Genomic DNA, 14,845 nt, shown 5'->3' with positions numbered 1-14,845 from the left:
ATAAGATACCGTAAGATAAGAACCATTATTAATAAATGAGCACCAATAGTAAATTGAACAGCAAGTTACGGAAGCAGGACTAAACCGAGATTAGTGGAATAACAGGCGTTTATTGATAGCAGAGCAGATTGAACTGGATCAGGTGAGCGAGTAATGCAACAGACCAGTTTGAGTACGAGGAGACAGTAACTTGGAGTCTTTGTCTTGAAAGCAGTTCTAGGAGCAAGGAGTTGAACACACACCTCACATAGGCGGTCCGGGACGGGACACTGGAGCAGACAGACTGGGAATCGCTGGAGGTAAGGAGGTAATTCACTGTGGTATCATAAGCAGTCCTCTTCGTATAAACGAGACCGGACGACTCGTTGAGGTGAGGTGTGTGCTTTATTAGGGTGCTGACGATGTACAGGTGCGTACAATCAATGATTGGGTGATCTCAGGTGAGGGCGTGCGCAGTGATTGGAGGTGAGCAGAACAGGCAGGTCCGTGACACAAATCAGCATAATTTAGAATTTCTGAAGAATTTTTTTGGTCTGGACTAAAACGTCCCATAAACTGACAGAGGGACTCAAGGTGAACGTGGGCAAGTAAAAACCACACTAGCAACCCCCTAGCAACCAAACAGCAGCACTCTTAAAAAAAAGAAAAAAAAAAGAAATCGTACAATCTAGTAGTGTTAAACTACAATCGTATAGTGGCATTAGCCACATGTGTTATGTAAATCAAAAACGAAACATTCTAAAAGCTGCTCACACTGTGTGAAGGATGCCCCATATGGTTTTGCGGAAGTATTTTGGTGGAAACTATGGTTACCATGGCAATTTTTGTCAGGCTAACGACTGAATTCCCCATAACCTGTAAACAAAAACTGTTTTGATCTATGTTTCAGAGCGTCAAGAATGAATCCACAGCACAGAAACTTTGACATTCACATCCCCGTTCGCCATTGCAGCAGCATCTGAGCCTCCGTGATGAAGGAACCAGCCAGGAGGCGGTGTCTGATCAGAGCCCAACATTAAACATATCTGACGTCTATATCTCCATCATCATCATCATCATCGCCTCTCAATGTCCAAATAACTCCGTGCCAGCGTTTTTGCTTGAAATTTGCCTTTTTCGTCTGTTTAGCCTCTGAACGTCTTTAGGGATCTGAAGTTTTGCCTCAGTTTGCGCAACCGGTGTGTGAACTCGATCAAACAGCCCGATCTGATCGCTGTCCAGACTCCAGGCGTGATTGTGTGTTGACACCAGGGGATTCATATGAGCGTGCCTCCGGTGATCCGACCGCCGAGCCCCCTCCCGGGGTCGCAAGGCATTTCCTTCCAAATCCAGATCGGTTTGAGCCGGGAACCCGTTCTGCTGGACTCCGCCGAGTTCAGTCTGGCGCAGGTCCGAGAGATGGCATGCTCCATCGTGGACCAGAAGGTAACACTTTCCATATGCCTCATGTTTCATTCATTGCCGTTCACGTAAAAATACCATAGATGTAATCATCCTAAATAAGTCCGGAGTTTGGAAATAACTTTTACTTTTTAGACTGCTTGCACGTTTGGTGCTTATTTTCTTTCAGAACTTACCATGAACTTGAAAGCTTTATTTATATATTGGCTCAGTGTTTTAAGGCAGCGTCTGTTGAAATAGCCAATCTGCCTAATGGGTTCTCTCCGTGAATTTATTTAGGAGTGTGTTAAGCAGAACATACAGGCTTTAAACTTTCAAAAGATGGAAGACAGATAAAGAAAATGGCGGTTAAAATGAATTCTTGTCGTACTGTTTGTTTACTCCATAAACTGTAGCAACAGAAACAGACTGGATGTGTAGCAGCATCATGAAGTGTTCTGCATTGCATTTTCCATTGACAGCGATGACGACATGGTGACGTTGGGCACTTATTGAACCAGTGAAGGGCTTGTACTAACACACAGCACAGAGTACAGCAGGCCTGTCTCTCCTAACTGCATTCTTTCAAAACTATTCAGTGGATCATGTCCAGAGGTTTTATGCTTTGCTTGATGATGTTTGGGATATCCTACACTACAAGTTTATGTTATGCTGAATTAACATCAAGGCAAGATTTATTTTGGCTTACCTGATGAAACAGTTGTATAAGGTGGCCTTGAACTTATTCAAGCTGTGCATTTTCAAGAACAATGTGAGAACTGTTAAATAATCAGATTAAATGGATTGAAATTGGATTGGATTGCATTGCTGCTATGGAGTTTTACCATGAGATAGACTAGATACAGGCTGTTGTTGTGGCAAAATTACACTATAAATGTATGAAAATTAGAAGTGAGAGTGGCATTAAATTTAGCAATAGATTAAAACGTATTCAGATATTTTAGAATATATCCTTAGAAATCAAAAATTAAACATTTGTTTCAATATTTATATGCAAGATAAGAATATTTATATTTGTGTGCTCTTAATATTTTATTTTACAATTTTCTATTGGCAGAATCAAGTTGTGATCTACTGAATTTCAACCTAAAATGTAGCCCAAAAAAGATTACCTCCCCTCATAGTTCTCCAAATAAAGATGGAAATGGTTCTTTAGCAACACTCTTTTCCACCTTTGCTTAACCCCCGCAATTCCAAAATATTGGTCAAACATTATGATACACAAGAACTTAAATGAAGTTTCTGTGTAGTTTATTGCCCTCCTCCTCCTTAAACGGTGCCTAGTTTGTTTCGCTTCCAGTTGTCGCAAAGAAGTTGGCATTGGTTTGGAACGAAGGTTTTCAGTGAATAACATTTATATATTTCCGTTTTTTCTCACACAAGACTACTGTGTGGGTTTAGAAGACTTGGAATATTGCAAACAAGTCATATGGACTTTTTGAGGCTTAAAAGTCGCTGCTTACTGTCTACTCTTGTTGTATGGAAATGAGCATTCAGATAAATAACTTTGATATTTTTAAATATAGTTAATGGCTATGGTTTTAACTTTTTTTGTGTAACCTTATTGTGTTTGGAATGACATGAAACTGAAAGCCACATCTGACAACCTTTATGCAGTAAAAGAGCATGTGAACTCACAAGCACTTGTAATAAGTAAAGTCGTGACGTATTGTCAAGTATGGTGACCCACACACAGCAGTGAGTAGTGAACAAATGCACACACACACACACCGTGAACACACACCCGGAGCAGTGGGCAGCCATGCTGCAGCGCCCGGGGAGCAGTTGGGGGTTCGGTGCCTTGCTCAAGGGTACCTCAGTCGTGGTATTGAGGGTGGAGAGAGCGCTGTACATTCACTCCCCCCACCTACAATCCCTGCCGGCCGGGGACTCGAACCCGCAACCTTTGGATTACAAGTCCGACTCTCTAACCATTAGGCCACGACTTCCCCTTAATAATACTTCTGTGTAGATTCATAATCACAGAAATCGCATAACACAGCAGTCAGATTGTCACCACCCCTTTAAAGGCGCATACGATGACATCTGCACAGTTATTAATATCTTTTTGCAAAATGCGTATTTTGTAAGCACCTGTGCTGTGACACATCACCAGAATGATACTAGCTCCATAAATATTACTCATTGCGTGCATCTTACAAAGTTTTTGACGAGACGCGAGGTGTTGACAACAACATAATTTCTCACCATTGACAAACATTGTTTTCTTCCCAAAATCTCATTCCCTCCCTTGAGGCTTCCTAGTTTATTCTGCAACACAAAGTGCAGAGGTTGCAGTCTGTAGTGTTTTAAGACATACAGGTGTTAAAATGCAGAGCAGTATTTTGATAAGCATAACAAAAACAAGCATCATGTGACATTTAACAAGAAACACCTTTTTTTTTAGGCCTGACGTTGTCAGTATGTGTTTTGGAAAATAGAAGTACTTGTTTAAATATATTTAGAAGAAAAAAATGCGAATGAGAACAACAGATCTGCAACCTGAGCTCCTTCAACGCCTTGTATACACGTTCTCAGATGGGGAGGCTCTCTTGAGCATAAGCACTCAGAGCATTTAACACTTTAAATAGTTCGATGTGAGATGTTGAATAAGTGTATATCAGGTGAAGGTGGCATTGTTGTGCAGACAGTCTCAAACAATTCTGTGTATATTGTTTAGTTGTATGTGTTGGAATGTGTTCGCAGGATGGGGGGGATTAAGTTTAGTTTCGTATGTCTACCCACATACTGTGTTGTCGTACAGGTGCTCGTATGGAAAAGAACATGTAATGTAATCAGACAACCCAGAGCTGTCACTTTGAGTCACACTTCATTTCCTTCTCTTCTCTTTTATTGTTACATATATGACAACATATGTGTGACAATAGCTGAAAGTAATCCTAACAATAGAACTGTTCATTTTCTTCTTATGTTTAATTCCCTGTCGTATACAGGCAGAAGTTTTCTTTAAAGGAATAGTGACAAATAAAAACTCTGCCATCATTTACTCATCCTCATTTTGTTCCAAACCTGCATGAATTTCTGTCTTCCATCGAACACAAAAGGAGACATTTTAATAATGTACTCAAAGGTATTTTCCATGCAATTATAATTAATGAGGATTGGAACTTTCAAATGTCTTAAAATGTCTAAAATATTCTAAAAGTAGTCAATGCAACTTGTGTGTTATATTCCATAGCTTCAGATGGCTTTAATGAGAACTTGATAAACAAATAGGTTAGATTGGTTTTGTGAACTGGATCAAATGATTCATCAAAAAGATTTGACTCAAAAGAACGATTCGTTCACGCTCTCTGCTCTCTTTACAGTTATTGGCATCATTGGTTCCATTAAGAACCACTAACATCAATGGAAGCTTTCCACTGCACTAAAGGTTCTTTATAGTGGAAAAAGGTTCCGTTCACTGAAAAGTTCTCTGGGGAATCCAAAATGGTTGTTCTGTGAAATTGCTGTAAAAACCACCATTTTTAACCATTATCTTAAAGAGTTCAGGCAAATGTTAATATTTTCAGTGAATATTGACTTAAATTCAGTCACTGTTAAGGTTTATGGCTCTTTTTGGTAACTTTCATAATACTGAATAGGGCAGCAGGATATTTTTCAAAAATTCACCTTTTGTGTTCCACAGAAAAAAAAAAGCAGTAATAACGGAAGCTTCATTTAGGTGAACTCTCCCTTTAAGGACAAGATGCTCTACACATAAGCCGGCCTTGGCAATCAACTTCAACTAGTTACAACTTCATTTGGCCTCTTTGCTTTTCTGCTTTGTTATGATACAAGTTAAGGTCTGAGCCAGTGAGCAGTTTAAGTACAGCAGAGGATAACAAATGTCTCTTGAGCTGTAAGGATCAAGGACCACCCTCAGTCAAAACTCAACAAGTCATGAAAGGTGGAGCAAGACTGCTTGACCATGAACCAAGTTAAAGAGTGTGATAGAATTTCTGTCATAATAATACAGTGTGCAAAACTTTCCAAGCTAACATGATGGTTATAAGTTTGTCAGTGCTGAGATTTATATAAATACAAGTAGATTTATAGCTGACGATGTGTTTATATTTTCATTTTAGAAACAGAACACGAAGATGTTTGCTGTAATTCACAGAAACTGCAAGATTATAAAGGTCAGATTGAGGAGAAACATTATAAAAGGACAGTGAAAATGTGTTGCAGATTTTATTGAATTAAAGGAATAGTTCACCTCAAAAATGAAAATTCTGTCATCATTTACTCACCCTCATGCCATTCCAAACCTGTATGAGCTTTCTTATGTCGAACATAAAATACGTTTTGAAGAATGATGGTAAAACTACAAAATTTTTCTTAATCCCAATGTTTAATCGCAAAGTTTAATCGCAACATATAATCATTGCAGTTAATAGTGTTCACCGTTTGATTGTGTAATTTTGTAACTCACTGCATGATTCTTACTGTACATTTCTGCCATAGTCACCACTAATAACCTACTCTTAAATGTAATGTAGAAACTTCATATTTTCTGTAAAGCTGCTTTACAGGGCTAAACAAATAAACTTGAATTGAATTAATCAAACAGTTGATGGTCCCCATTGACTTCCATAGTATTTCTTTCCCCACAATGGAAGTCAGTGGGGACCCACAACTGTTTGGTTCTTCAAAATTCTTCAAAATATCCTCTTTTGTGTTCAACATACAGGTTTTAATATGACATAAGGGTGAGTAAATGATGACAATTTTCATTTTTGAGGTAAACTATTCCTTTAAGGCATGTTGACACCAAGAACGATAACTAGGCCTTCAAAGGTAACTATGATAACCTTTTTAGCATCCACACCAAAACACAGTCACATTATGTTTATCAAGCACACTCTGCAGTTTTGTTGTCTGCTGCACATGCTCTTTAAAGAATAATGGATTCTGATTGGCTGTCAATGTTCTTATTGTTCTTCACCTGGAAAAAAATCTGTTTGAAAGTGATTCCAATGATGTCGTTGCTCTGTGCTGCTTTTGTTACAGTTGTGGTGTGGACTTCACTAAAACTTTATTGTTAAGTTATCAACCTTGGTGTAAATGGCCTTTACACGATGATACAGTTGATTTCAGATTCTGGGAGATTTTCTATGATTACTTAAAATTATCTTTGATGAAATGACCAAGCCATTCCAACTTAGAAGACAAGCACATGATATTTCTAAAAGCGATTTGAAAATAGACTTTATATGATATATAGGTTTAAAAAAACAACAACAATATTTCAACAGAATCACTCCATACATTTACCATAAGGAGCACATAAAACTAGCAACAAAGGGCAGCATTATGACCTGCGGTGAAAGAAATGAAAACTCTCTTTACCACTTCTCTTCTTTCTCACATTGACAAAAGTCCTTAGTGCTATCAAGGGGCTGCCTAATAGACTGTGAATCCATTAGTGCTCTGGATTATCAGGCTTAATTAAAGTGATAGCGCCTTTGTTTGAAGTTTGCACCTTTTTGCATTACCGCTCCTCAAAGTGTCCTTATTAATCAGCGGGGCTGCCGCACTCTTCATGCTAAGCGCTAACCGATCCATTGCTCAGTCCATAGCATAGACACGGCTGGCAGATGAGCATAGCTGATGATGGCTGTGCGGAACAGCTACTTGTGTTTGACGAGTGATTTCATGTCAGCCTAATGCATCCATCATGGGTCTAAAACAAGTAAAAAAGATCCTCGTTGCTGTGGAGCTAAGTTTATTGACGCACATGGAGTCTCTCTGGAAGTGGGCATAAAAGACCAGTGTATTTTGCTATTCACAGTGTTGCGATGAAATAGGCTTTGAAAGCTGTAGATTTTCACTCAATTATACATTTGCATTGCCTAAGACATTATATTTGAATTATCGATATTAGCTTATATGGTCATCTTCCCAGCACTGGTCTTTCTATGTGAGTCTTTCTAGTTGCTTGGCAACTGATTATGATTGCCTGTGAAGTACTTATCTGAGTGCCATTATGATGACGAGAGCCATGTGTGGTGGGGTCACGCACTCACAGACACACACACACACACACACACACACACACTCCCACACTGGGGTGAGAGATGAGAGCTGCATATAGCCCATTGTTGAGCAGCTGTTCTGGAGAGTATTCAAAGAGCTTTCATTACCATGAGATACATGACGGTGTGCATGCGTGTACGCGTGCGCTTACATCTGTTTTTGAGAACTGTGGCTTCATAGCATCCCATTCATCTTGATTTTTCAACAATGTGTAGCGGCACTGCAAAACACCCTTTGGTCTGTCAGCCAATCAGGTGGCTGAATTGATTCTTGTTGTTGTATATAATACTGTGGCTCTCGCAAAATAGTCTTCAAATTTGTTTCTGAGGTAAGGTGCACCCATATGGAGCTCAGGGCTTCAGTTTTGCTCTTTCATTTAATAACATTATTGAGATATACCTACATTTCACTGCTGGTTATACCCTGTATAATTGTGTATGTGACAAATAAAAATCTTGAATCTTGAATATGGATGGACTCTCATATGCGCCAACTTGGAAATACAATGGAGAGTTAACAAAGAAACCTGTTAATTGCTTTCAGTAATGAAGTAAAAACGGCATATTGCAGTAATTGAAATGACTAAAAATACGTAGTGTTTGTCTCAGTGTCAATGCAGTTTACTGGGAGGTTACATCATTTTCATGGGTGTTCAAGCAGGGTTTGGAAAACACCATTATCTGTTCAGGAGAGCCAAGCACAAACAGTCATGTAGTTTTTTTTTTTTAGTCTGTACATCCAGTTACTGAATATAACAAGGTATAATTGAGTCACTTCAAGTTGAACCTTAAAGCATCACCATGAACTTTACAGATCAAGTGTCTGATTTAAGCATTTAGCACTTTTTGTTTGTTTTACTGATTGATATATATATATATATATATATATATTATACACAATGCCCTCCAAAAGTATTGGAACAGTAAAGACAGAATTGCTCTGCTGGCTGTGGAGTCAAGACATTTACAAATATGATTAAAAGATGAATATGAGACAAAACTACAGAATGTCACATTTTATTATTGGGTGATTCAACCCATAGATGTTTTACCAGCTAAGAAGTTCAGCATTTTTAGAGTTTCATCCCCCTTTCTGATGTGAGCATAAGTATTGGAACAGTTGCCTCACAGGTCTTTCTAAGTGATCAGCTGTGTCCTGTTGCTTTAATTCAATGCAATTTAATGCAGGGAATGTGTTGTATCAGTTATATCCATTACTTCTGTATTCTGAATCTTGCATTCGATGATGACACACACAAACCAGGATGAAGATGAGGGAGCTGACTTTGGATGCTAAAAGAAAAGAGGAAGTCAATTAGGGTTATAGCAAAAATAAAGGGCATGGAGAAATCAAGAGTTTGGAAACCACCAGCAACCAACAACTACCTGATCGGCTGAGAAAACAATAGTAGTTGATGACAGACAAATCATAAAAGCTGTGAAAATGAACCCTAAAAGACGTGTTTGTAAAATCACCAACAACTTCTAGAAAGCTGGGGTGATGCTCTGACAATCTACTGTCCTCAGGAGACTTTGACACAGAATTACAGATGCTACACAGCAAGATGCAAACCTCTGACCAGCACCAAAACTAAAAAAGGCAAGATTAGAGTTTGCAAAAAAGCACATAGGTGAGCCAGAAGAGTTTTGAAACTGTGTTTATGGACCGATGAGACAAAGATGAACCTTTATCTAAGTGATGGGAAAGCAAAAATGTGGAGAAAAAAAGGGAACTGCAAATGATCCCAAGCAAATGAATACTTATATATATACTTGAAAATTATATATAATATACTTACCTTTTTTACCTATATTTACCTGTACACTCATTCAGAGTGTAAAATATGTTATTACTTGTAATTGATGGTTACACCGCATTTTCTTTATTGCGTGGACATCATTATTGACCCTTTTAATAAAACATGCTTTTGCAACAAGGCAAAAAAGTCACTCTTAATCTAATCAAGACTTTAAATGATGTTAAATTCATATGAAAGCAGTAGAGGGATTGGAGAAGCACACAAAAGCTTGGCTTACATATATAGTTTGATTGTTGCACCTCATGCTGTGTGAGGTAGTCCAGTTCACCCTATCATAGGCAAAATATCGAAATTATGAAGTCAATTTAGAGGTGCACCACCCGCTAAGCCTGTCATGTTATTTTAATGATCTGCTGTAGCACCTCAAAGCCCAACAGAACTTGCACTCTCCAGCTGAGTACACTTTGCCAAGGGTTAGTTAGTGGGCATGTCGGCACTGAGGAAGAGAGCTGTAAAATACTCACTAATAAAGTGTGAACATACAGCTATTAAGGTGACAATGAGAATCTTAGCAGTCCTAAAAGAGAGCTGTAATTAGATACAGTGTGCAGTCTCATCTTATAGTGTCGCTCATCCAGATGATTCTCCACAGGATTAAGCACATGTAAATGTACAGTATGTGAATGAGAACTAAATGTTGAGCTTTGAATTGAGACATAAAGCTCTTTACCATCTCAATGATTAGCTTGATTTTTTTAATTAATTATTTTTTTTTTTTTTATTGGTGCTCTGCTCCTTTTTGTCCTATGCAAATTCTAGTCATTAGAAATGATCAGTATAGATTTGATTAAAGGGATTGCTCACTCAAAAAAAAAAAAAAAAAAAAAGGAAATTCTGTAATCATTTACTCGCCTTCATGTTGTTCCAAACCCATATGATGTTCTTTCTTCCTTCTGTGGAACTTTAGATATTTTGAATGACATTTTTTGTCCATACAGTGAAATCACTGGACTCTAAAACTTTAACATTTATTGTGTGGACAAATGATGTCAGAAATGTAATTTTTGGGCGAACTACCTCAAACTTGCTTTTATAGATATTAATATGATGTGATAAGACATGAACCTTGTCTATAACATCTTCATGCAGCAGCAGTGTCTTCTGCAGAACACACAGATGGTTGTTTCCTTGTGTGTGTATAGGGTGTATAAATAGAAGAGCAGTGCTCCAATCGTATTGATCAGTGGTTGTTACAGCACAGCCAGTAGCTACTAACCTGCAGACTACACATGGCTCGGGCAGACTGATTGACTGATGGTGGTTAGGGTTCATGCTGTCTAGGCTCATTGACTGGCTCTCTCTGAAGTCTAGTGTGTTTGGTTTTCTGGTAGATGTACAAAGCCATGTACTTTACAGCTCTCTATCTAATATGATACATTTCCACTCTCAGCTGTTTTGAACTGTGAAATGTTTTATACAGGAACTGCTCTTATGTTGAGTACATGGATTATTGGATTGATTCGGTTTGTGTAAACCATCTGTTAAATGCTTATTTTCCATGAGTCAATGGGAAACAAAGCCACTGATCATCCACTCTTTGGTCCTCAAGAAACATTTATTTTTATTATAAATGCCGAAAACATTTGGGCTGCTTAATATTTTCTGAAAACCACAATATTTTTTCCAAGATTCGTTGATGTTAAAAAGAACAGCATTCATTTGAAATAGTTTTTGGTAACAATTTATTTTAAGGTGTCCTTGTTACAGTGTAATTAATTATACATTTAAGTACGGAGTAATATTAATTAACTACATGTACTTACTGTATGGGTTAGGATTAGGGTTTGGTTTAGGGTTACTTTCATGTAATTATGCATAATTTACTGTTATTATAATAGTAAGTAAACATGTAACAAGTGTGACAAGGAAACCTTAAAATAAAGTGTTACCTACATTTTATTTAAGAAAAATAATTTTGTTATAATATACTGTCACTGTTGATCAATTTAATGCATTGTAAATTAACTTTATTATTAATTTCATTATTAACTGATTTAACTGAAATGCACACTTTTGTGTGTTTCATGTAAAACATTTGTCATTTTTATTGACCTATTTACAGTGTAATTTGACATAGTTCTGTAAATTTTAAATTGAGTCTGTTTTAACAGTTATTAGTGTTTTGTACAAATGCTTTGTTATGACACAATTAGCTGTTCTAGTTGCTGTCATACATCACCACACATCATAAACACATTGGCTTGTAGTGTAAATAGTTTTACCGTTTTCTGCACTTTGTTTTTCTTCCAGTTATTTATAATATAGTGGCTAATGAAATGGAAGAAAGTAGCTTAATTCTGTGTTGTGAATTTTTTTTTAAATAGCTTGCCTCCGTGTTGTGAAGTAAGATGGATAGTAGTATGTCAAAAACAGAGCAGAAGGCTATGTCCGAAGTCATAGTCTTTTTAACACTAGGGTGACCATACGTCCAAAACAGCTTGTTATTACGCATGCCACCTTAAAGGGATAGTTCACCTAAAGATGAAAATTATGTCATCATTTACTCAGTTTTACTTACTTTCTTCTATGGAACAAAAAAGGGAATATACACTATATTGCCAAAAGTATTGGGTCACCCACTTCTAATGAACAGGTTTGACTACTTTAGTAATTTCCATGAGTACAAATCTCAATGTTTAAGCATATAATGATATTGTAGGGAATTGTGTGCTTCTAATTTTATAGCAACAGTCTGGACAGAACCCTTTTCTAGTCTAACATTACAATGCCACTGTGTGTTAGGCAAGGTTCAAAAAGAAATGACTGATTCAGTCAGTGTGGTAGAACTTGGCTGATCTGCAGAAAGCAAAGTCCTAATCCCAGCTGAACACCTCTGGTGTGACTTTAAATGCAGACCTTGAGCCGAAAACTCATCACCAAACACCAATGACTTGTATATAGGTCCAGTCATTTTAGACACTTTCAAAACTGCTGCAACAAAGATGGAAATACAGTTTTTAAATACGTGAATTATGCTTCCAACTTTGTTGCCACAGTTTTGGAAGTGCCTTCTTCTGTTCTAAAAAAGGGGGTGTCCCAATACTTTTGTCCATATAGTGCATGTACAAATCATTGGTGTTTGGTGATGAGTTTTCGGCTCAAGGTCTGCATTTAAAGTCACACCAGAGGTGTTCAGCTGGGATTAGGACTTTGCTTTATGCAGACCAGTCAAGTTCTTCCACACTGACTCAATCAATCATTTCTTTTTGAACCTTGCTTTATACACAGAGGCATTGTCAGGTTAGAATAGAAAAGGGCCCTGTCCAAACTATTGTTATAAAATTAGAAGCACACAATTCCCTAGAATATCATTATATGCTTAAACATTAAGATTTGTTCTCATGGAAATTACTAAAGTAGTCAAACCTGTTCATTAGAAGGGGGTGACCCAGTACTTTTGGCAATATAGTGTATGTCTTAGTATTTTTTTAGTGATCACCAAAACTGGTTACCAGCATTTTTCAAAATATCTTCTTCAGTGTTGCACAGAACAAAGAAAGTCATACAGAGGAATGACATGAGGGTGAGTAAATGATGACAGAATTTTCATATTTGGGTGAACTATATACTTCAGTGACAGCATTCTTAAATATTAGATACAAGTCGTCAGCCACATTTTTAAAACATGTTTTGGAAAGCATAATATTGCAAATTATATTTCTCAGTACAAAGCGTTCTCCCTTCTGGCACATTCATACAGTTTCTCACAGCAAACTTCACTGCCAAAGTTACAACAGTGTTAAGTTCATTACACTTCACCCAACCACTCTGAATTTACTTATGGTGAAACTAATGAAATAAATCAAGTTGAAACTCAGAGAACTCCTCTGGAAGTGCTGGAAATTACTGTGACGAGTCAAATGGATGAAAGTAATAATGATCAAATCATTTTTACAGTGAATAAGAAAATGTTTCATAGTATTGCATCTGCTTAACATGCATATATTTATGCCAAATTTGAGCCAAAACAATGTGGTGCAACATTTGACTCACTCATGCTTTTGCACACAATGGCTCATAGCACTACAAGGAAACAAACCACACTGCTCTACTGACTTTGGTACAGTGTGAACAGCTATTTCTCCTCTGCTCGTAGCCTCTTGATTATTTATCATCCTCAAAACTGATTACAAGGCAACAGTCTGTGCGTCACTAGTGTCTCTTCCTCTACTGGCATGGATTTTGTAGCCTAATATAGTTAGACATCAACGCATACGCGCTGCCGTTGTCATTGTCATCTTTGTTGCTGATAGCTCACATATTTAGTCTGCAATCCTCATGTGATTTTAAACTTGTTTTGAAGTGAAGTGTCACATAAACCGCCCTGATTTTACATCAAGTTGATATTTTTATGTTGTTTTGCCTCCACTTCCTATAAGATTGCCATGATGGAAAATGTGTGACACACACGTCACAGGGCCGACCTTATACATGACAGAATCAAGCAGTATTACAACCCGTTTTGTACAGCTAAAAATAACCAGAAACAGAAGACTCATACATTCAAGTTACAAATGGCTGCACACTTACATTAAAAATAAGGTGGATATAGTAGAGATGTAGGCATATTTGGATGCAGTGTATATGTAAGTCTAAACCAAAACATCTCTACTATACCTCTAGAAATTTTTATGATTAAAGTATCTCTGAAGTATATTCCCATTCATATTTGCATTTTTATCACACCAGGATGACTAGGAACATTAAATTACCCAGCCATGAGTTCCTGTTTCGCAGGAATATAAATATGAGGAAACACAAATTCCCTTAATCATTAATCACAATGAGTAAAATCAAAGGATATATTTCTGATGTGCAGCAAAAGATTGTTGAAGTTCATAAATTACAAAGAAGCTGTAAGAAAAGAGCTAAAGCATTAAAAACGTCTCGGTTAAATATGTAACCCTCTTTCCCTAAAGGAGGGAATGGAGATGTCACGTCGGATGACCGTCGAAATTGGGATCTCGCCAGAGAGACCAATCCACTTCGAGTGTAACTAAACGAGCCAATGGACATTGGCATGCGGTAATTCGCATCCAGCTGCCGCTGATCACAGCGTGAGCATAAGAGGCATCAGGTGCACCGCATTAATTCATGCTTTCGCTGAGGAGCCGAGCCGGTGACCCCGGCCGTTCAGCGGTGGTATAGCAACTGTGGCGACGGGACGTGACGTCTCCGTTCCCTCCTTCAGGGAACAAGGGTTACATACGTAACAGAGACGTTCCCTTTCAGTCGGTCACTCCGAGTCACATTGGATGACCGACGAAATTGGGATCCCTACCAAAGCGCCACAGTAGCTGCCCCTTCCAGTGCCCTGTGTAGGCCTCCTTATCCTTCCTATAAGGCAGACGATAGGACCTGGATCTACACAGAGAAGGTCAACTTCTGTTGTTCCTTGAGCAACCCAAACAGTAGGACGTGGATAACACAGGGAAGCGTGCCCTTCCGCTTTGAAGAGACACAATGCGGAGTCACCTCCTCCCAGAGGGGGTTAAGTGACATTTAGACATGGGAAGTAACCCCGTAGGGCCCTATTGCACATGTAAGTGTCTGAGATGGCTTAGGCTGCATCATTAAAGACGGCAG

At 38.0% G+C, this 14,845-nt stretch overlaps 1 protein-coding gene across 1 annotated transcript in view; it reads left to right on the top strand.

Moving 5' to 3' along the window:
• Window positions 1-820: 820 nt before the first annotated feature.
• prkd1 (protein kinase D1) overlaps window positions 821-14,845 on the top strand; it is a gene marked incomplete at its 3' end in the record, with an annotated part of 39,995 nt that continues 25,970 nt past the window's right edge. The window contains exon 1 of the mRNA XM_079385677.1: window positions 821-1,425. Coding sequence (XP_079241803.1) covers window positions 1,261-1,425 — 165 coding nt within the window. The 5' untranslated portion in view covers window positions 821-1,260. The remainder of the gene's footprint in view (window positions 1,426-14,845) is intronic.

The sequence above is a fragment of the Barbus barbus genome (genome assembly GCF_936440315.1).
Source record: "Barbus barbus genome assembly, chromosome: 30".
NCBI classification, from domain to species: domain Eukaryota; kingdom Metazoa; phylum Chordata; class Actinopteri; order Cypriniformes; family Cyprinidae; genus Barbus; species Barbus barbus.
Note: the sequence above shows the minus strand (reverse complement) of the source record. Positions and strands in the feature narration are given on the sequence as shown.